Source organism: Protobothrops mucrosquamatus, unplaced genomic scaffold (assembly GCF_001527695.2).
Source record: "Protobothrops mucrosquamatus isolate PMUCROS unplaced genomic scaffold, P.Mucros_1.0 scaffold4341, whole genome shotgun sequence".
NCBI classification, from domain to species: domain Eukaryota; kingdom Metazoa; phylum Chordata; class Lepidosauria; order Squamata; family Viperidae; genus Protobothrops; species Protobothrops mucrosquamatus.
The window spans coordinates 91,067-113,958 of record NW_015390255.1 but is presented as its reverse complement, the minus strand read 5'-3'; the positions used below and the strand labels follow the sequence as shown (position 1 = coordinate 113,958).

At 49.2% G+C, this 22,892-nt stretch overlaps 2 protein-coding genes across 2 annotated transcripts in view; one reads left to right on the top strand and one right to left on the bottom strand.

Moving 5' to 3' along the window:
• Positions 1 to 1,275: 1,275 nt before the first annotated feature.
• Positions 1,276 to 15,769, top strand: LOC107298864 (Y-box-binding protein 2-like). Its single transcript, XM_015828228.1, has 10 exons — positions 1,276 to 1,432; positions 3,625 to 3,688; positions 6,079 to 6,112; positions 8,589 to 8,678; positions 8,800 to 9,087; positions 10,565 to 10,677; positions 12,445 to 12,619; positions 13,448 to 13,627; positions 13,712 to 13,820; positions 15,669 to 15,769. Exons 1-10 carry the CDS (start codon positions 1,276 to 1,278, stop codon positions 15,767 to 15,769), a joined length of 1,311 nt encoding a protein of 436 aa, XP_015683714.1.
• Positions 15,770 to 22,639: 6,870 nt separating this feature from the next.
• Positions 22,640 to 22,892, bottom strand: part of SLC2A4 (solute carrier family 2 member 4) — a 12,030-nt gene continuing 11,777 nt past the window's right edge. Inside the window, exon 11 of the mRNA XM_015828227.2 lies at positions 22,640 to 22,843. Coding sequence (XP_015683713.2) covers positions 22,640 to 22,843 — 204 coding nt within the window. The remainder of the gene's footprint in view (positions 22,844 to 22,892) is intronic.

Genomic DNA, 22,892 nt, shown 5'->3' with positions numbered 1-22,892 from the left:
AAAGCTCAGAGAGCAGCCAGGACACCACAGCCCCCCATCTCCTCCTCCTCCACAACCCCCCTCCCTTCTGGCACTGATGCTGTTCCCTAGTTGGGTCATGAGACGTCTGCAAGGAAAGCACCCAGCTCAGAGAGCACCAGGGACCCCACGGTCCTCCTCCTCCCCTCTTCTCCCCTCCTCTTCCTCTTCCTCCTCCTCCCTTCTAGCACTGATGCTGTTCCCTAGTTGGGTCATGAAACGTCTGCAAGGAAACCACCCAGCTCAGAGAGCACCAAGGATCCCACAGTCCTCCTCTTCCTCCCCCCACTTAGTATGCAAACCCCCCTCCCTTCTAGCACTGATGATGTTCCCTAGTTGGGTCATGAGACGTCTGCAAGGAAAGCGCCCAACTCAGAGAGCACCAAGGATCCCACAGTCCTCCTCTTCCTCCTCCTCCTCCCACTCTCCCTTCTAGCACTGATGATGTTCCCTAGTTGGGTCATGAGACGTCTGCAAGGGAACCACCCAGCTCAGAGAGCACCAAGGATCCCACAGTCCTCCTCTTCCTCCTCCTCCTCCTCCTCCCTTCTAGCACTGATGAAGTTCCCTAGTTGGGTCACGAGACGTCTGCAAGGAAAGCACCCAGCTCAGAGACCACCAGGGACCCCCACAGTCCTCCTCCTCCTACAAAGCCCCCTCCCTTCCACCATTCCTGATGCTCCCTAGTCGGGTCCTGAAACGTCTGCCAGAAGACCCCCCCCCCATAAAGCTCCGAAAGCACCGAAGACCCCACAGCCCTCCTGCAAACCTCCCTCCCGTCTAGCCCGGGTGACGTTGCCTAGTCGGGCCCCGAGACGTCTGCCAGAAGACCCCCCCCGCCCCTAAAGCTCAGAGACCCCCCCTCCCTAATTCCTCCCCCCACCCCCGTCTCCCGCCGCCCGGGCTCCGCTCCGCTCGGGCAGGCGGCCCCACCTGCAGCTGCCCCCCCACGTGGGGGCGCCCCACACCTGGCCGGGGCGGGCGGGCCAATGGGGCGGCGCGGGGGGCGTGTCCCGGGCGGGGCATAAAAGGCCAGGTAGCGGCCGGTAGTGGGCGGCGGCGGCAGGCGATTGGCGGGCGCGCGCGTGGGCGGGAGCGGCCGTTGCTGATTGGGCGTGGGCGCCGCGAGGAGCGAGGGTGTGTCCCCGGGCACGAGGCGCGGGTTCGGCGGCCGGAGCGGCAGCAGCAGCAGCGGAGGAGGAGGCGGAGGAGGCGGAGGCGGCACCAACGGGCGGCGGCACCGGCACCGGCACCGGGATGCTGAGCGAGGCGGAGAGCGGCGGAGCCCTTCCCGCCACCGGGGAGATTCCCGCGGGGGAGCCCGCGGCCGGCGTGGCCAAAGCGGCGGCGGCGGCGGCGCCCCCCCCCACCGGGGGCGTCCCGGCTCGGAGCCAGGCGGCCAAGCGCGTCCTAGGTGAGGGGGCGGGGCCGCGGGAGGAGCCGTTGCCGCGGGGGGGGAAGAAGGAAGGACGCGGGGGGGGAGGCGGAGACCCTCGCGTGGGCGGCCGCCCCGAGTCGCCCGGACTACACGTCCCATCGTCCGGAGTGGCGGCAGGCGAGCTGGCTGGCCACCGCTGCGGCTGGGCGTGATGGGTTTTTCCCGGGTGGGGGGAGGACTACAGGTCCCATCGTCCGGAGTGGCGGCAGGCGAACTTTCTGGACACCGCTGCGGCTGGGCGTCATGGGTTTTTCCCTGGTGGGGGAGGACTACAGGTCCCATCGTCCGGAGTGGCGGCAGGCGAGCTTTCTGGACACCGCTGCGGCTGGGCATGATGGGTTTTTCCCGGCACTTGTCCGGACTGGCGAGTGGTGGCGCAGGACTATAGGTCCCATCGTCCGGTAGTGGGCGGCAGGCGAGCTTTCTGGACACTGCTGCGGCTGGGCGTGATGGGATTTTCCCGGGTGGGGGGAGGACTATAGGTCCCATCGTCCGGAGTGGCGGCAGGCGAGCTTTCTGGACACCGCTGCGGCTGGGCATGATGGGGTTTTCTCGGGTGGGGGAGGACTACAGGTCCCATCGTCCGGAGTGGCGGCAGGCCAGCTTTCTGGCCACCGCTGCGGCTGGGCATGATGGGTTTTTCCCTGGTGGGGGAGGACTATAGGTCCCATCGTCCGAAGTGGCGGCAGGCCAGCTTTCTGGACACCGCTGCCGCTGGGCATGATGGGGTTTTCCCGGGTGGGGGGAGGACTACAGGTCCCATCGTCCGGAGTGGCGGCAGGCCAGCTTTCTGGCCACCGCTGCGGCTGGGCATGATGGGTTTTTCCCGGCACTTGTCCGGACTGGCGAGTGGTGGCGCAGGACTAGAGGTCCCATCATCCGGAGTGGCGGCAGGCGAGCTGGCTGGCCGTCTGGCAACGCTGCGGCTGGGCGTGGTGGGTTTTTCCCGGCGCTTGTCCGGACTGGCGAGTGGTGGCGCAGGACTAGAGGTCCCATCATCCGGAGTGGCGGCAGGCGAGCTGGCTGGCCGTCTGGCAACGCTGCGGCTGGGCGTGGTGGGTTTTTCCCGGCGCTTGTCCGGACTGGGGGTGGTGGTGGCGCAGGACTACAGGTCCCATCAGCCGGAGTGGCGGCAGGTGAGCTTGCTGGCCCTCTGGCAACGCTGCGGCTGGGCATGATGGGTTTTTCAGGCCGCTTGTCCGGACTGTGGGGTGGGGGCGGCGCAGGATTGTAGGTCCCATCATCCGGAGTCGCGGGACGTGGGCTTTCTGGAGGCCGGCTGGGCATGATGGGTTTTTCCCGGCGCTTTTCCGAACTGGAGGGTTTGAAGGAGGGGGGGGGCGTCACAGAACCCCAGTTCCCATTTCCAGCCACGCGGAAGGTGGGATTTAGGGACTGCGTGGCTGGGCATGATGGGTCGCGGGGCAGCCGCGAGAGTTTTCTCGAACTGGAGGAGGAGGAGGAGGGGGGGGGCGGCGCAGGACTACAGTTCCCATTTCCAGCCACGCGGGAGGTGGGGTTTAGGGACTGCGTGGCTGGGCATGATGGGTCGCGGGGCAGCCGCGAGAGTTTTCTCGAACTGGAGGAGGAGGAGGAGGATGGGGGGCGGCGCAGGACTACAGTTCCCATTTCCAGCCGCGCGGAGGGTGGACTTTCTCGAGGAGAACCGTGCTGACTTCGGGACTGCGTGGCTGGGCATGATGGGTGGGGCCGGGGGTCCCTCTTAGGCCAGCCGGACCCCAGCCCCGCTGAAAACTGGAACCTGCGCTGCGCTTGGGAGGGGGTCTTTCTTGCTCCGAATTGCACCGATTCCCTTGCTTTTTGGAGAAAACCTTAGTCCCCCAAGCCCCCTCCCCTAATTCCCCAGCGTGGGGTCCGCAATGAGTGGGTGGCAGGTGGTCCATTCGGTGCTCCCCCGTGTCTGGGAGTTCCAGAGGCTGCTAAGACTCCTCCCAGCTACCAAGAGGCCAGGATATCAACAGCCAGCCTGGAGGAGTCTCCCGGCGTCCTTGACCAGGATGATGGGCTCCAGCTGGCCTTGGGGGGGGGGGAGGGGGAGGAAGATGGCTCCAAAAAACTAGCAGCTCTTTTTTTTGGGGGGGGGCACAGAAGGGTCCTTTGGGCAGTGTCACCAGTCTTCTCTCTTTCTTCCCCGACCCCCCCCCCAGCCACCCAGGTACAGGGCACTGTGAAGTGGTTCAACGTCCGCAATGGCTATGGATTTATAAACAGGTGAGCTTTCCCCCTCCTGCAAGGTGTAAAAAAAAACAAACCTTTGAACTGGGAGGGTTTTATTTTATTTTATTTTATTTTATTTTATTTATTATTTTATTTTATTTATTTTATTTTATTATTTTATTTTATTTTATTATTATTTTATTTTATTTTATTTTATTTTTTTTATTTTATTTTATTTTATTTTATTTTATTTTATTTTATTTTATTTTATTTTATTTTATTTTATTTTATTTTATTTTATTTTATTTTATTATTTTATTTACAAAGCCTCCAGGTCTGGGGTGTCTTCCGACTCGGCCACTTGTCAGACTCGTCCGTTCTGGGAGTTGAAGTCCACCAATCTTAAAAGTGGCCAAGTTGGAAGACCCCCCTGGCCTGGATGGACGTTATCTTTGCTTGTCTTGCAATGGGGGAGGGGGGAGAAGGTTAAAAAAAAAACAACCACAAAACTTAACTTGGTTTAATCATGGTTAATTAAGCCAATTGTTGGCTTAATTGTTGTGTTCAGCGGTTAACTTTGGGGTCCAATTAAGAACCCAACCAGGAGATTCTCTCCGTTGTGGTGGTTCTTTGTAACAAACTGGCCTTCCTTAGTGGGGGAGGGTGTGTGTGTGTGTGTGTGTGTGTTATAATCCAAGATGGGGCCCGATCCCCCGGGGGATATTGGCATTTCTACCCCTACTGTGGTCACGGCGTGGGTCAAGCCTAAATTAACTCCCAAAGGCGGCTTGTCTGGAGAAGCTCGGAGCTTGGAGCTACTACTTCGTGCCAACTTCCTTCTCCTTGGGACAAAAGCAACTGAGTCAGGAGACCAAAGTTTACCTGGCAGAGGTGGCAGCTGGTCAGATGACCTGCTATCGTTGTTGTTGTTTTTTTCAGTTTGTGTGGTTTGTGAAAGCTGGGCTGGCTTGCTGGGCTGCCCTGCCAGAGAGACCGATGTTTGTCGGAGGTGGCCTTAAGCAAACAGCTAGCCCGGCCAAGTTGGAATAGCCGGCAGGCCTTATCTCTGGGGTCTGTCCTTGGACCAAGATGCCCCCTTGGGCTGTCCTGCCTATGCTTTAGGGAAGGTGCGAAGCGCCCCAGGCCCGTGTGCCCTGCTTTTTGGGACCAGGCTGATGGGACCAGGCTTTCAGCAAAGTCCCTGGGGGGGTCCTTGGTGCTCTCTGGTTTTCTGGCAGACGTTTCGCGACCCGACTAGATAACAACATCAGTGCTAGAAGGGAGTGGGATTTGCAGGAGGGGGGGAGGGAGGAGGAGGAGGAGGAAGGCAAAGGGGAGGGGGAGAAGGACTGTGGAGTCCATGGTGCTCTCTGAGCTTGCTGGTTTTCTTGCAGACATTTTAGGACCCAGCTAGGGAACATCATCAGTGCTAGAAGGGGGTGGGTGGGTTTGCAGAATGGAGGGAGGAGGAGGAGGAGGAGGAGGAGGACGACGACGACGACGACGACGACGACGACGACGACGACTCAGGGGTCCTTGGTGCTCTATGAACTTGGTGATTTTCTTGCAGACATTTTAGGACCCAACTAGGTAACATCATCAGGGCCAGAAAGGAGTGGGGGGGAGAAAGAGGAGGAGGAGGAGGAAGAGGAGGAGGAGGAGGAGGAGGAGGCGGACTCAGGGGTCTTTGGTGCTCTCTGAACTGGGTGGTTTTCTTGCAGACATTTCATAACCCAACTAGGTAACGTCACCAGTGCTAGAAGGAGGGAAGAGGACGTGCTCTCTGTTGGTATACAGTCCCTTCCAGCACTGATGAGGTTACCTAGCTGGGTCATGAGACGTCTGCAAGAAAACCACCCAGCTCAGAGAGCGCCGAGGAGCCCCACAGTCCAATTCCTAAGCTACGAATATTCCGCGTATCTCTCTGTTGGCTGGCTTCTTTTATTTGGGTAAGCCCCGGACTCCTTCCTGGTAGAATTCCACTGGAAATTGAGGGACTTTCCCCTCCCCCCCTTCTGTGGCTTGGAAGATTTAAAACTTTCACGCTGGGCCTCTCTGTGCAGAAGAGGCATCAAGTTGCAAACAAACAAATTTGTAATCCATTTGGGGACAAAGGCTAATTGGATGCCGTCCCCTTTGAAGAGCAATAAACCAGGGTTGTCGGTGACCTTCATTCCTTTAATTAGTCGGCATAAGCTTTGGTCAAGCCGACATCTTCTGGATGTTGGTTTCCGGCTAGACCAGGTTCCCGGGTTTTCCAGTGCTTTGGCCCAGCACAAATGGAGTAGAATTTAGAGACGGGGCTGGTAGGTCTCCTTTAAGCTCCCACTTTCGTAATTTTAGTCTTGGTTCGGTGCAAACAAAGCTCAGCACGATTAAGGATTAAGGATTTCAAGGTTTATATTTTTCCTCCCTTTCTCTCTCTCTCCCCCCCTTCCTTCCAGGAATGATACCAAAGAGGATGTGTTTGTGCACCAGGTAAGAACTAAGCATCGTGTAATGCAATTTTCTTTTTAATTTTCTTTTTTTTTTCCCACCCTGTCACTGCTCCCTTAAGCCTTCACATTGGTCAAAGCGAGGAAATTTTGAGAAATGTTGGGGTTAAAATTGATCCTGGCTTAGATCAACAGTTAACATTTCTTTTAGATTCGGGGGTGTCCAAGCTTGGCCACTTTGAAGACTGGTGGACTTCTACTCCCAGAATTCCCTAGCCAGCTGTGCTGGCTAGGGAATTCTGGGAGTTGAAGTCCACAGATCTGAAAGTGGCCAAAGTTACCAACACACATGCAAAATAATGCCCAGGATAAACTCGTCCGTCAACTCGGTTTTGCTTTTTGGCTACTGTTTTTCGGTTTAAAAAGCCCACCTAAAGTTTGCAAAGCTAGAATTGGTGGGGGCAGAATGGATTTATAAGAATTTTAGGGGCTCTCTTAATAATTCCTGCCAACTCAATAATTCTTCTCTCAGCTAGTAGCAACACCAATTCAGCACAATTTAGCGGTCCTCCCTGGGAGTCGCTGATAGCCTTATCTCCCCCCCTCGGATAGTAACGAACTCTGTCGTTTAATTGCACGTCTGTCCTTCAACCGGCTTGCCAGTTCCTAATTGCCAGCCTTGCAAATAATTTTTTAAAAAAAAAGGCTTTGAAAAGGGAGGTCTCCCATTTTTGGCGCAGTTGGCTAACTGACTTGTCCAAGTCTTGATTGTCAAAAGCCCACAACCCAGGGGTACACATCCCCGATCTCGCTGGCCTCCTCACAACTTTTAAAAACTTCTCTGTGTGCCCCAAAGTCCGGTACAGCTCGTTATTCAACTTTACTCTTAGTTAGGTTTAATTAGCTGGCATTTATTTTTTCCGGATGCTTTTTAAACAATATTTTATTCCTTTTTGTGTGTGTGTTTTTTGTTTAGCCAATCCTCAAATTATCTTATTTGTAACGATCATTTTGCGTTCATTGATTTTGCAGCCTCAGCTTTGCAACCATCGCTTGGTTTATTTAATTGGTTTTGTAAATGGTGATTTGCGTTGGCTGTTTTACAGTTTTAGAATTGGTAACCTTGCCCGCAATCATTTGGTTTATTTAATTGGTGAGATAAATAGAACGGGTGCCAGGTTTTTGGCTTTTCGCTAGACATGTGCACACCTGCAGGCTCGGGAACTTAGCACCGTGTAAATCAGGGATGTCCAACTTTGGCCACTTTTAACCGCGGTGGACTTCAACTCCCAGAATCCAGCAGTTTGCCCTTGAATGGTCCTATTCATCTCACCTACCTTTAAATCTTGAATTTACCTTGTCCTGGGTTGTTTTATTTACTTATTGTTGCGCTTTGCTGAGGTCCAGGTCTGTTATGTCTACCGCGTTCCCCTCGTGTAATTAAGAAAGCTAAATTAATTAAAATTAATTAATTAATTAAATTTTCATTAATGAAAATAATAAATTAATTTAAAAAGATGTTGAGACTCTAGAAAGAGTGCAGAGAAGAGCAACAAAGATGATCAGGGGACTGGAGGCCAAAACATATAAGGAACAGTTGCTGGAATTGGGGATGTCTAGTTTAATGAAGAGAAGGACGAGGGGGGACAGGATAGCAGCCTTCCAGTATCTCAGGGGCTGCCCCAAAGAAGAGGGAGTCAAGCCATTCTCCAAAGCGCCTGAAGGCAGGACAAGAAGCAACGGATGGAAACTAATCAAGGAGAGAAGCAACCTGGAACTAAGGAGAAACTTCCTGACAGTGAGGACAATTAACCAGTGGAACAACCTGCCACCAGAAGCTGTGAATGCTCCAACACAGGAAGTTTTTAAGAAGAGACTGGACAGCCATTTGTCTGAAATGGTGTAGGGTTTGCTGCCTGAGCACGGGGTTGGACTCGATGACCTCTAAGGTCCCTTCCAACTTTATGGTCCCTTCCATCTGTTATTCTGTTATCCTTCCTTCCCTCCCTCCCTCCCTCCCTTCTCCAACACTGGAAGTTTTTAAGAAGAGACTGGACAGCCATTTGTCTGAAATGGTATAGGGTTTCCTGCCTGAGCAGGGGGTTGGACTAGATGACCTCCAAGGTCCCTTCCATCTGTTATTCTGTTATCCTTCCTTCCCTCTCTCCCTTCTCCAACACTGGAAGTCTTTAAGAAGAGACTGGACAGCCATTTGTCCGAAATGGTTTCCTGCCTGAGCAGGGGGTTGGACTAGATGACCTCCAACGTCCCTTCCAACTTTACTACTACTACTACTACTACTACTATTATTATTATTATTATTATTATTATTATTATTATTATTATTATTATTATTATTATTATTATTATTATTATTATTAAAGTTGCCCTCTCAAAACTGCTGATCTGGGGAATTCTGGGATGGTTTGCCAAGTGGCCAAGGCTGGACCCTCGGATGCCCGTACGCCAAAGGTCATTCTGTTTTTGTGTGTGTGTGTGTGGTTTTTTTTTTCCCTTAGACGGCGATCAAGAGAAACAATCCTCGCAAATTCCTGCGAAGTGTTGGAGATGGGGAAACGGTGGAGTTTGATGTGGTGGAAGGCGAGAAGGTGCGGGCCGTGCGGTGGGTGCGTGGGTGGCTTCACCGGGTACCGAGCTGAGTTGACGGGGTGGGGGGGGTCTCCCAACTGACCCTCTCCTCTTTTTTCTTTTTTTTAAAATCTTTCGCAGGGGGCCGAAGCAGCCAACGTCACCGGCCCCGGCGGGGTCCCCGTGAAAGGCAGCCGCTACGCCCCCAACCGCCGTCGCTTCCGCCGGTTTGTCCCCCGTCCCCGGCAGACCCAGATGCCCCCAGATGCTGCCCGGCCCGAGGGGGGCGCCGAGACGGTCAGTGAGGGGGAGAGAGCAGACGAGGCGGTACAGCAGCGCCCGCGCCGGAGGCGCCCCCCGCCTTTTTTCTTCCGCCGGAGATTTGTGCGGGGGCCCCGGCCTCAGCCCCAGCAGGCCCAGATGGTGGAAGTGAGTCTGGGGGCCACAGAGCCGGTCCCCGGGCATCCTTTGGGCTTCTTGTGCCACATCATTCTCTCCTCTCCCCCCCCCAGTCCTGCTCTGGTTAGAATTAACCCAGTTGGACCCCCCCACACACACACACACACAAAGAGGAAGGGGCTTTTGCAGCCCCAGGAAAAGCAAAGGCTGAGAGTTTGTGCCAAAGTCTCTTTCCAAGCCAGTGTCTTTGGTTTTGAGGGTGATCTGTGTGGGTTTCCCCTGCTTTTGGGGGTGCAGTGGGGGGGAGGGGTCTGGGTGGGGAAGGGTCTTTGTTGGCTTCTTGCACTGTTGGCGGAACAAGCCTTTTGGGACGAGGGGGAGATTTGGCCCTTGAGAACGGCCCTCCTGTCCCCGTTGCCGTTTCACAGCTCCGTTGTTTCTCTTCCTGCTTGGCTGATGTGTCTTCTGGATGTTTTTTTTTTTGAGGGGGGGGGGCTTTGATGAGATTCCCCCCCCCACTTCCCAGCCCTCCCAGAATTCCAGATGTGCCAGAGGCTGGACATCTCTCTGAGCTCGGACCCCATCTGGAACGGTGTAGGGTTGAGCAGGGGTTGGACTAGAAGACCTCCAAGGTCCCTCCCAGCTCTATTCTGATTACTTTACATATTTGTATCTGAAATGGTACAGCGTTTCCTACTTGAGCAGGGGGTTAGACTAGAAGACCTCCCAGATCCCTCCCAGCTCTGCTCTTCTGTTGTTACGCTATGTGGAACAGACTTGGGTCTCCCCCTTGAGCAGGGGTTGGACTAGAAGACCTCTGAGGTCCCTCCCAGCTCTGTTATTCCATGATTCTGTAAGGGTCTCCTGCTTGAGGAGGGGGCTGGACTAGATGACATCCGAGGTCCCTTCCAGCTCTGTTGTACTATGATTCTGTAATGGGCTCCCGCTTGAGCAGGGGGCTGGACTAGATGACCTCCGAGGTCCCTCCCAGCTCTGTTATTCCATGATTCTGTAAGGGGCTCCCGCTTGAGCAGGGGGCTGGACTAGATGACCTCCGAGGTCCCTCCCAGCTCTGTTATTCCATGATTCTGTAAGTGGCTCCTGCTTGAGCAGGGGGCTGGACTAAATGACCTCTGAGGTCCCTTCCAGCTCTGTTGTTTCATGATTCTCTAAGGGGCTCCTGCTTGAGCAGGGGGCTGGACTAGAAGATCTCCGAGGTCCCTTCCAGCTCTGTTGTACTATGATTCTGTAAGTGGCTCCTGCTTGAGCAGGGGGCTGGACTAGATGACCTCCGAGGTCCCTTCCAGCTCCGTTGTGCTATGATTCTGTAAGGGGCTCCTGCTTGAGCAGGGGGCTGGACTAGAAGACCTCCGAGCTCCCTTCTGGCTCTGTTGTACTATGATTCTGTAAGGGGCTCCTGCTTGAGCAGGGGGCTGGACTAGATGACCTCGCAGCCTCCCTCCCAGCTCTGTTCTCCTCCTCTTCTGACCCGGCTCTTCCTTCCCAGGGCTCCGACGGCACAGACCCCAAAGATGCCACCCAGCCTGAAGGAGACCAGCCTCAGCAGATCCAGGCGGGCGAGAGAGCCGCGGCACCTCGGTTCCGCCCCAGATACCGCAGGCAAGCCTTTCTCCGCACACACGCACACACACACCACCCCCAGGGAAACTAACCAGGATCCAAGCTTGCCTTCCCCTGGTTAAGACGGGGCTGTCTTGGCACAGCGCGTTTGTCCCCACGAGTTTGGGGGGGGAGAGGGCAGAACTGTGGGCCACAGAGTCAGGAGACCCACCCGGGAGGACCGTTCCGGGAGGAAAAAGTGGCTAGTTTGCCGGCCAGGCGGGTCGGTGGGACAAGCCAGGATTGGCGGTGCCAATCAAACAATGGGCACAAACGGAATTTGGGAGGTTTTTCTCTCCTTGTAACCCAGCAACTTTCAGCAGAATAACACTTATCCTCAGTAAGCGATTGGCTGACTCGGTGTTTCTCGACCGGGAAGACGGGCGAGCTTCAACTCCCAGAATTCCCCATTTAGCCTTATCCGTTTCCCTTTTAACTGTCATGCCAGCTAGCTTACTTTTAACCTATTTATTAATGGTAGCTTGTCACGGTTTGTTTGTTTGTTTTTCACTTGGCTGAAGTGAAGGTATATTACGTCTGCCGCGTTCCAGCCCTCTATTAAGAAAGTTACCCCGATCAAAACATGTGATCAAAGTAATCCCATTTGCTCTCGTCCTGGCCATGCTGGATTTTGGTAAACTCTTGATGGCTGGGGAATTCTGGGAGTCGAAGTCCACCCGTCTTCCAGTGGCCCAGGTTGAGAGAGACGCTACTAAACGTTTAGATTAGGCCTGCCGCTCCAATGTTTTGCAAACGGCAGTGTTTTGTTACCTCTCTCCAGGCGCCATGTCTTTATTTAAGGTTATATTTAGTGTTCTGTCTTATGATTTATGATGGTATTTTATGATTGTGATTATGATTTACGGCTTGTTGCTTGTATGTACACTGAGAGCTTCTGCACTGGAGACAAATTACGCTTGGCCAATAAAGAATTCCTATTCTATTTTCTATTCTATTCTATTCTATTCTATTCTATTCTATTCTATTATCATTATTCTATTTCTATTCTATTCTATTCTATTCTCTATTAATTTTCTATTCTATTTTCTATTATTTTCTATTCTCTATTCTCTATTAATTTTCTATTCTATTTTCTATTCTATTTTCTATTTTCTATTCTATTCTCTATTCTCTATTAATTTTCTATTCTATTTTCTATTCTCTATTCTATTCTATTCTCTATTCTCTATTAATTTTCTATTCTATTTTCTATTCTATTTTCTGTTCTCTATTCTATTCTATTCTCTATTAATTTTCTATTCTATTTTCTATTCTATTATTTTCTATTCTCCTATTCTATTCTATTCTCTATTCTCTATTAATTTTCTATTCTATTTTCTATTCTATTTTCTATTCTATTTTCTATTCTCTATTCTATTCTATTCTCTATTCTCTATTAATTTTCTATATTTTCTATTCTATTATTTTCTATTCTCTATTCTCTTAATTTTCTATTCTATTCTCTATTCTCTATTCTCTATTAATTTTCTATTCTCTATTCTATTCTCTATTCTCTATTAATTTTCTATTCTATTCTATTCTATTCTATTCTATTCTATTCTATTCTATTCTATTCTATTCTATTCTATTCATTTAACGAGATTGTTGAATTACGATGGGCAATTCCTGGAGGGAATTTCCTATGCAGAAATTCTTATTCTGCTCTAGGGCATCCCCAGTTCTTTGCCTCGCCATCTTTTCCTCCAAGGGGGAAGGAAGGCTGCCAGTTAATTCACCCCCACCCCCACCCCTCTGTGTCCTGCCCAGACCTTTTCGCCCCCGTCCTCCGCAGCAGCCCACCACGGAGGGGGGAGACGGCGAGACGAAAGCCGCCCAGGCCCCAGCGGACGGGATCCGTCCCGAGCCTCAACGGCAACGTAACCGGCCTTACTTCCAGCGCCGACGCCAGCAGCCATCTGTGGCTCGCCAGACGTCCACTGAGGTGAGGGGCATGGAAATTGGGGAGGGGGGTGATGGGTGGGGTGCAGGAGCACTGCCCCAAAGGCCTCAGAGACCCAGCCCAGCCGACCTCTGATTTTGACACCCTTGTTCTGAGTTCAAGTGAGGATCGCGAGGCCGAGTTAAAGCGGCCGTCTTTGCTATGGTCTTTTTATTTTTTTCCCCCGAACGGCTCTGGACCCCACAAATTGGGGGGGTTTCTCCTAAGGGGGATCCCCGATTTCCCTTCTGGAGAATCCACAGGCGCCCCAGGCAGGCAGGAGGACGGAGGGAAAGCATCTTTGACAGTCTGGCCTTCCCATCCCAAATTTTGTTTTTAACTCTTTATCGGATTTAAATTCTCTTCGCTTCTGGTGATGCTTCAAGTCGTCCTTGCTTAACAACAAGGCTAATTGGGACCCGCAACTGTCATTAAACAATAGTGTAAATGGAGGAGAAAAAACAAACAAACAGGCTATTTAGGGATGGCAGTTCCAGAAAACTTTTATACGTTAATTTTGGGAATTTGGGAATTCCTGGCCTAGAAGATCTCCTTCGACTAATTTACCGTTCTCCGCCTCTTCTCCGCCTTTTCTTCTTCTAAAACTTGCAAACTTTTGGATCGCTGCATTAAAGTCCCCGGTCGCCTTCGCTCCATCAGCCAGGAAGGAGGAGGGATGGGGGGGGGGAAAAGTCTCCCTGGCTCTGCGGGGCCCAGAAACTGACCGGATCGTGTTCGGTGCAGGTTTTAGGGACCGAATCGTCTTCTGTGCGGGGTCTCTCTGCGCCACCCCTTCCCACAACATCCGAGTCTTGTCCTCTTCTGCCCTAGGCAACTGCCAATGCGAAGGAGCCCCCGGCCCCCAGCTCCGCAGCTGCCGGGGGGGACACCCCAGCTGCCAGCACTCCTGTGATGGCTCCAGACTCGGGGGTCGAAGCCAGCAAGCCTGCTTCCCCAGCCCAGGAAGGGGGTGCCCAGCCACTGCTGGAGATCCAGCAACAGCTTGTGGATGTAAGCAACAGGGTGGGGAGGGGGGCTTGAATCCCTGGTTAACCCCCCCCCCTCTGATCCCAATGAGGGTCTCCCCGTCTCCAGCTTCTTTCTCCCCCCACGGCCTGCAAAAGGGCCCTGCAAGGCCTCAGCGGGCCACCAGGGGTCGCCCTTGAGCCACATCTGGGCCAGCAGAGCCGATTTTCCCATCCGGGTAGGAATCCGAACCCGCTGCTTTGCCTTGGCAGATTTCAACACCCGAGCCGGGGGGAGAGCTGCCCCCCGCTTTACTGGCATGAAGAGCCTGCACACACCGAGGGGATGCCGAGAGCTGTGATCTGGTAAGGGGCTTCCCTTGGTCTGGAGCGGGATAAGGTTTCCTGCCTGAGCGGGGCGAGGGGGTTGGACTGGATGACCTCCAGGGTCCCTTCCAAATTTGTTGTGGTTGTTATGGTTTAGGGCTTGTCGGTTGGGTTGATTGGTAAGGGGCTTTCGTTTGTCTGACGTGGGATAGGGTTTCCTGCCTGAGCGGGGTGAGGGGGTTGGACTGGATGACCTCCCGGGTCCCTTCCGACTTTATTGTGATTGTTATTGTTTAGGGCTTGTCGGTTGGGTTGATTGGTAAGGGGCTTTCGTTTGACGTGGGATAGGGTTTCCTGCCTGAGCGGGGTGAGGGGGTTGGACTGGATGACCTCCCGGGTCCCTTCCCACTTTATTGTTGTCAGGAATTTTAACTTTTTAGAACCCCTGGTCTTTTAAGTTTCTACTCTTTTTGTTTTGATAAATTGAGGAGGGTGGGTGTGGGTGGGTGTGTCTGAAAGCTGCCAGAGATCAGGAATGCAAAGGAGAAGGGGGTTAAATTGATAAGGCGTGTGTTCTGAACATTAGATTTTGTGAGGAATGGTGAGAGAGGAATCGGGAGTATTTGAAATCCTGGGAATGATAAATACCAAACGTTAAACTTAAATATTAGTGGAAATTTAAAAATGGAAAAAGGGAGTCAAGCTGTTCTCCAAAGCGCCTGAAGGCAGGACAAGAAGCAACGGGTGGAAACTGATCAAGGAGAGAAGGAACCTAGAACTAAGGAGAAACTTCCTGACAGTGAGAACAATTAACCAGTGGAACAACCTGCCTCCAGAAGCGGTGAATGCTCCAACACTGGAAGTTTTTAAGAAGAGACTGGACAGCCATTTGTCTGAAATGGTGTAGGGTTTCCTGCCTGAGCAGGGGGTTGGACTAGAGGACCCCCCAAGGTCCCTTCCAACTTTATTATTATTATTATTATTATTATTATTATTATTATTATTATTATTATTATTATTATTATTATTATTATTATTATTATTATTATTATTATACATACATACATACATACATACATACATACATACATACATACAAACTAAAAACTATTGATATATATAAGAAAGTGATGTTTTATGTGATTGACAGATTAAGAATTGTGTTAATTTACATCTGGACAGTATTTATTAAGGCAAAGAGAGAGGAAATGTTTATGGTAGTAGTTTGAAATCAGCACTAGTGATATCTGTATGTAATAATAATAATAATAATAATAATAATAATAATAATAATAATGAGGAGGAGGACTCGATGGGTAGACAAAATGCCAAGTCCAGTCTGAACATCTGGCTGACTGTGCGATGATCCATAATAATAATAATAATAAAGTTGGAAGGGACCTTGGAGGTCATCTAGTCCAACCCCCTGCTCAGGCAGGAAACCCTACACCATTTCGGACAAATTGAATTAGTATAACTCAGCCGCCACGTTGCTTTTCAAAATATGTGAATGTTTTATTAGAAAAATCAATAAAATTTGTAGGGGAAAAAAAAAAGGAATGCAAAGGAAGGGGGTTAAATATTTTTTTTTAAAAACCCAGCAGATTTCTTTCTCCTGATGCTTCCTTGGCTGGGCGTCTCTCAAATGCACCAATATTATTTTTTGGGGGGGGAAAATAATAATAAATCTGGGTTTTTTCTCAGCTTGCTGCAAACCACCTCCATCGTTGTCTGATTTTTACCTTTCCTTCCTTTGGCAGGTATCCAGAATGTGCCTCCAAACCCAAGTTACCTCATCCTGCACTTGAAGAGACCCCAGACTTCACCAATTAAACCCTCTTTGCTGCTGTTCAAGCCCTAAAATGTTAAAGAAAAAGAAAGAAAGAAAGGGAAAAAAAAAAGGATAAACCTGACCGGGGTGGGGGGAAAAAAACCTGACCAGAAAGAAAGGAAACTTTGCTTTAAAAAAAAAAAAAAAACTTCAGAGGGGTTTGTCTGTTTCCTCCCCACAGTTTTGCCAGTTTAAAAGGGAAAAAAAAAGAGAAAAAATGAAAAACTGGCTGTTAAATCTTGAGTTAATTTTTTTTTCTCCTTCCCCCCCCCCACATTGTTTGAAGAACACCCCCCCATGTGAACCGTTGTGTGCAGTTTGGGCGTCAGTAAAAAGACAAAAAAAAAAAAAAAACCTTGCACAGAGCTTGCGTACGTCCCCTGTTTTTTTGTCGGCCATTAAAAAGGTCTTTTTAAACTTGGAGGCAGGGTTTTTTCCGTCGCTATCTTTTCTCTGAAAAGCTGTCCCAAAATCTTCCTGGTGACGGCCCCGGGGAGGGGTGGGGGTCGGGGGGTAGGACCCGGTTTGGCAAAACTTAAAACCACGGGAGACGGCGGGGGGGCGTCGTCGTGGTTGAAGCTTTGGACTAGAAACTTGGGAGGCTCCGAGTTCGAGTCCTGCCTTACCCACAGATGCTCCAACACTGGAAGTTTTTAAGAAGAGACTGGACAGCCGTTTGTCTGAAATGGGATACGGTTTCCTGCCTGTGCAGGGGGTTGGACTAGATGACCTCCAAGGTCCCTTCCAAATTTTATTCTGTTATTCTTTTTTTCCTTCCTCCCTCCCTCCCTCCCTCCCTCCAACACTGGAAGTCTTTAAGAAGAGACTGGACAGCCATTTGTCTGAAATGGGATAGGGTTTCCTGCCTGAGCAGGGGGTTGGACTAGATGACCTCCGAGGTCCCTTCCAACTTTATTTTTATTATTTTTATTATTATTTTTATTATTATTTTTTATTATTTTTATTTTTATTATTTTTATTTTTATTATTATTATTATTATTATTATTATTATTATTATTATTATTATTATTATTATTATTATTATTATTATTATTACTTTCTCTCCGCCCTGGGAAGGAGACAAGGAGGGGAGGGGGAAGGCAAACCACTTCTGGCAGAGAGTTGTCAGGGCGCTTTCTTGAAAATTAGAATTGAGAAGAACGAAAGAGTTGGAAGGGACCTTGTAGGTCATCTAGACCAACCCCACCCCCCTGGCCCAGAATTGCCCAGAATTACCCAGAGGGGAAACAAACACAGAAGGGAAACAAACTTTTAACGGGTGGCGCACGAAAGAGGTTGTGAGTTGGTTTTCTGGGTTCCAGTTGTGGTGTTAAGGAAAGGAACTTGACAATCTGGGCAACCTTTTTGCCTTGAAGGAATTGCAGCCAATGCTTGACGGGCAGGGCGAGGGTGAAGGAGGATGCCAGGGCTTTGTAGTCCCTTTTGGAAAGACAGATGTGGCCGGCAAAAGTGGTCCTTTGTTTGAAAGGGGCTGCTGAGTGGTTAGAGCAGGGGTCTTCAAACCTGGCAACTTTTAAGACTTGCGCACTTCGACTCCCAGAATTCCTCAGCCAGCCCTCAGGGCTGGCTGAGGAATTCTGGGAGTCGAAGTCCGCAAGTCTTAAAAGTTGCCAAGTTTGAAGACCCTTGGGTTAGAGCTTTGCTCCACCTTTCCTGAGCCTGACAATGAGGACAATTAGCCAGTGGAACGACTTGCCACCAGATGTTGCAGGTGCTCCATCAATAGAAGAGATTGGATAGCCATTTGTCTGGTATGGTCTGGGGTCTCCTGCTCCAGCAGGGGGCTGGATTAGATGACCTCTGTTAGGAAGGGATTCTGCTTAAGTCGGGGGTGTCTGCAGCCTTGCCCCGCCTCAAGGGTTGAGCCTTGCTGGCTTTCCTGAATTTGCCTCCTTTTCCAGCGCCCAGGAGCGGGAGCATCTGCCTGCCCAGGAAATGCCATGTTGACACAGGTAGTAGTATAGGGTTTCCTGCCTGAGCAGGGGGTTGGACTAGATGACCTCCAAGGCACCTTCCACCTTTATTATTACTATTATTAGTGCTTGGCGCAGGTCTGTCCAGGAGAAGCTGTGCACCTGGGTGGGACTGTTTGCCCCCCACCCCAAATGTCAGACAGGTAGTTCCTACCCACATTTCTTGCAGCACAATACAAAAAAAGATGCTAAGAGTCTTGAAAGTGTGCAGAGAAGAGCAACAAAGATGATCAGGGGACTGGAGGATGTCTAGTTTAATCAAAGGAATAGGGGGGACATGGTAGCAGTCTTCCAATATTTGAGGGGCTGCTCCAAAGAAGAGGGGGGGGGTGTCCACCTATTCTCCAGGCAGGAGAAGAAACAACGGGATGGAAACTCATCAAGGAGAGAAGCAACCTGGAATTAAAGGAGAAACTTCCTAACAGTGAGAACAATTAACCAGTGGAACGACCTGCCTCCAAAAACTGTGACTGCTCCAATACTGGAAGTTTTTAAGAAGAGACTGGATAGCCATTTGTCTGAAATGGTATGGTCTCTCCTGCTTGAGCAAGGGGCTGGACTAGAAGACCTCCAAGGTCCCTTCCAGCTCCTATTCTATTCTATTCTATTCTATTCTATTCTATTCTTCATATTTCTATTCTATTCCATTCCATTCTTCATATTTCTATTCTTTTCTATTCTATTCTTCATATTTCTATTCTATATTCTATTCAATTCTATTCATATTTCTATTCTATTCATATTTCTATTCTATTCTATTCATATTTCTATTTATATTTCTATTCTATTCTATTCATATTTCTATTCTATTCTATTCATATTTCTATCCTATCCTATCCTATCCCATTCCATTCCATTCTTCATATTTCTATTATTCTATTCTATTCTATTCTATTCTATTCTATTCTATTCTATTCTATTCTAATTTCTATTCTATTCTATTCTATTCTATTCTATTCTATTCTATTCTATTCTATTCTATTATTCTATTTTATTCTATTCTATTCTATTCTTCATATTTCTATTCTATTCTATTCATATTTCTATTCTATATTCATATTTCTATCCTATCCTATCCTATTCTAAACCTCCAAGGTCCCTTCCTTAGAATCTATGTTCTAAGAGCCAATGTGGGGTGGGGGGAGAAAGTCTGAGTCCTCGGCCGGGAGGAGAAAGACCAGGCTGCGAGACACACACACACACAGAGACACAGAGACACAGAGACACAGACAGACAGACACACACACAGACACACAGACACACAGACACACAGACACACACACACACACACACACACACACACACGTGTCACAATGGGCCAAGTCTTTGCAGCCCATCAAATGCTGCTGGCTGGGGAGCTGATTCAGCTGCTTCGCCTAAAGATGCCAGAAATATTTCTCTTTTTTTTTCTTTTTTTCCCCTTCCCTGTTCTGGGAAAATGCAAGCCGGGTGGGGGGGGGAGGATGGGGGGGGGGATTGGGATAAAAAGCCACATTCTCCATGTCAGACGAGGTCAGACGTTTCTCAAAAAGGAAGGCCTGTGAATATCATCCAAAAGGAAGTCGAGGATTGCTCCAACGCTCTTCAGGAATAATTCTTTGCACGGACCAAGGACGCATTTGGGAGAAAAAATTCTCCTGGTTGGTCTTAAAAGCGATTAACCGAGATTTGGCGTGGCATCTTAACATTCCCGCGGCCTTCAGCGACTCGCCTTTTTAGGAAATAGCCGAGCATCCAAACAGGATATAGCCATCTATTCTTTATATACAAATATTTTTTCTTCTTCTTCTAGAAATACAAAATTAAACATGCACACACACGCGCACGCAAAAGCCCACCGGCCCTGTTAAGACATTTTTCTCTCGCGACACAAAGCCCCCAAAGTAACTCCGTTTGGCAATTATACAAATTGGGAGGAAAAAGATCCTTTTTTAAAAAGAATGTTTAGAGTCTCGCATCTTTTCATTTTTCCCTTCTGACGTTCCCCGCACCGGGTGGTCGAATTTTCCCAAAAGAGACGCATCCGGCTTCTGTTTTTAAAATTCCACGACTTCATAATAAAATAAAAAATAAATAATAAAATATAAAATAAAATAAAATAATAAAATAAAATAAAATAATAAAATAAAATAATAAAATAAAATAATAAAAATAAATGAAATAAAAATAAATAAAATGAAATGAAATAATAATAAAATAAAATAATAAAATAAAATATAATAATAAAATAAAATAAAATAAAATGAATAAATAAAATAAAAATAAAATAAAATAATAAAATAAAATATAATATAAAATAAAATAAATAAAAATAATATAAAATAAAATAAAAATAAAACAAAATAAAATAAAATAAAAATGAAATAAAAAATAAAATAAAATAAAATAAATAAAATAATAAATAATAAAATAAAATAAAATAATAAAAAAATAAAAAAATAAATTAAATTAAAAATAACCAAATTCTAGGCACTCTTTGTAGATGCAAAAAGGTTCTTGAAAATTGCAAGGGTTTAAAAGTGGGGAGGAATCAAAGGAGGAATTGAAACCTAAGGCAATTTTAGAAAGTGTGAGACAACCACCGATCTTTGCTCCAAAATTAATTCCATTAATTAATGTTCCCGTCTTTGAAAAACTGGGAGTTCCTGAGCTGAGGGTGGGGGAGAATTAAACCAGGTTCAACCAGCTCAGACCTGAACAAACCCCTAACTAGCACTGATGATGTTACCTAGTTGGGTCATGAAATGTCTGCAAGAAAACCACCAAGCTCAGAGACCCCCAAGGACCCCACAGTCCTCCTCATCCTCCTCCTCCCCCCTGCAAACTCTTCTAGCACTGATGATGTTCCCTAGCCTAGTTGGATAATGAAACATCTGCAAGAAAACCACAAAGCTCAGAGACCCCCAAGGACCCCCTCAGTCCTCCTCCTCCTCTTCCTGTCTGCAACCCCCCCTCCCTTCCAGCACTGATGACGTTCCCTAGTTGGGTCACGAAACATCTGCAAGAGAGCACCAGGGACCCCCTCATTTCAACCCTGAGCTATAAATATTCTCCTTTATTGGTATGTGCTTAGCAAAATAAGTCCCTTTTTGCAAAACCATCCTATTTCCAATTTGCAGCTTTTTTTTTTTAATCTTAACGGCTCCAGTATAAGGTTTTTTCCCCTTTTAATCTCAGGGCAAACATCTGTAGTGGTTTTGGGGTGGGGGGGCGCCAGTGGCCTCATAATCGCGGGGACCCAGGGGAGGCCGAAGAAGGCCGGGGGGGCGGGGGTGAGCTGTGACACATCAGCTGCCCGGTTGGCACCGGGCACGGACCGTGCGGCGTGAGGCTTTCATTTCAAGAGGTCCATTCAGCTCTCTGTCTCTCTCGCACTCGGACCCCCGACTCGGAGGGAGGTCCAGGAAAGAGGGGTCAACGGGGGGGGGGATCCCCCCGCCCACCCAAGATAGCAACCCAGGGTATGTTGCATCTTGCAGGGCTTCCCACAGCCTCAGCGACTCTTAAGATGGGTGGACTTCAACTCCCAGAATTCAACAGTGGTCGCTGAAGAACGTGCATGCTGGCTGGGGAATTCTGGGAGTTAGTGGAAGCCCACAAATGCTGGTCAAGGAATTCTGGGAGTTAGTGGAAGTCCAAAAATGCTGGCCAGGGAATTCTGGGAGTTAGTCGAAGCCCACAAATTCTGTCCAGGGAATTCTGGGAGTTAGTCGAAGCCCACAAATTCTGTCCGGGGAATTCTGGGAGTTGAAGTCCACCCTTCTTAAAGTTGCTGAGCCTGGAAACACTGGTCCATAGTGTCAATCTCACAGGCCTTGGCATGGGACTTGTAGTTCTTTCTCTGGAGATGAGCTTAGGAGTCCCAAGGTCACCGTGGAGGACCAGAGAAGGTCTCTAGAGGTCATCCCAGGCTGTCACTCTTTCACCTCTCCGGTCACCATCTTCTTCTTTGGCCTCAGCCTTAATCACACATTCAGGGTTTGATGTCTAGACCGAGGTTGTCCAATCTTGGCCACTTTAAGACTTCTGGACTTCTACTCCCAGAATTCCCCAGCTGGCAAGCTTTTAACAGAATTCAGTGCATATAGGACAGAAACAAATGTGACCGGACTACTTTATTTTTTTGACTGGGTAACTTTCTTCATAGATGGTGGGAATGCGGTTGGCGTAATATATCTTGACTTCAGCAAAGTTAAAAAAAAAAAAAAAGAACAGCTGGGGAATTCTGGGAGTTGAAGTCCACAGGTCTTAAAGGGGCCATGTTTGGACACCCCTGGTCTGGAAGGTGTCCAACATTTACTGGAAAAAATGGATGTTCTGGATCAGGGGAAAGAGTAAACCTGTCTGTGGAACCTCCGGAAGGGTTAGCTAGGAACTCTGCCCATGCTCTGGGGCACTCTTGGGCGACACGCACTCAGGACTTAGCCAGCCAGGTAGACAAGTCTTTGGAAGAGGGTTAGTTGGCAATCACTCTGTCTCTCTCTTTCCTGGGGGGGGGGGGGGGGACTGGTTCCTGCTTCCGAAAGTGCTCTGGAAAACTGGGGGAAAATCTAGGCCAATTAGGGCTACCCAGAGGGCATCTTTCCACCCCAAAGCCTTATTTACAGCGGTGACCGTGACCCCTGCCCTCCACGACCGTCCGGTTTAAAAACAATCGATTGCTTTTCTATTAAAAACGAACAATTAAAAAATAATAACAATAATAATAATAATAATAAACGCAACCGGACCCAAGAAACCGTTTGGCCGAGACCCTGAGATCTTCCAGCCAGGCCTCCCGACCGTAAAGTGCTCATCAAACCCTGCTCTTTTTTGCCACCGTCCCTGATTCCATGCCTTGTGGTCTCCTTTCCCTCTCCGCAACTCCCATCCCGGCCACACCCGCCCACCCACACACCCCCGTCTTCATTCGTGACCGTCCGGGCTCAGCTCGTCCAGCTCCGTGTAGGGCTTGATCTCCCGGTCCAGCAACGACGGGGTGCGTCGGAATGTGGCGGCGATGTCGTCAAAGGTGCGCCCCCGGGTCTCGGGCACCTTGAGGTAGGTGAAGGCGGAGAAGATGAAGAGGAGGATGGCGAAGATGAGGAAGACGTAAGGGCCGATCGCCTCCTGCCAGGGGTAAGAGAAGGACAGAGTTGGGAGGGACCTTGGAGGTCCT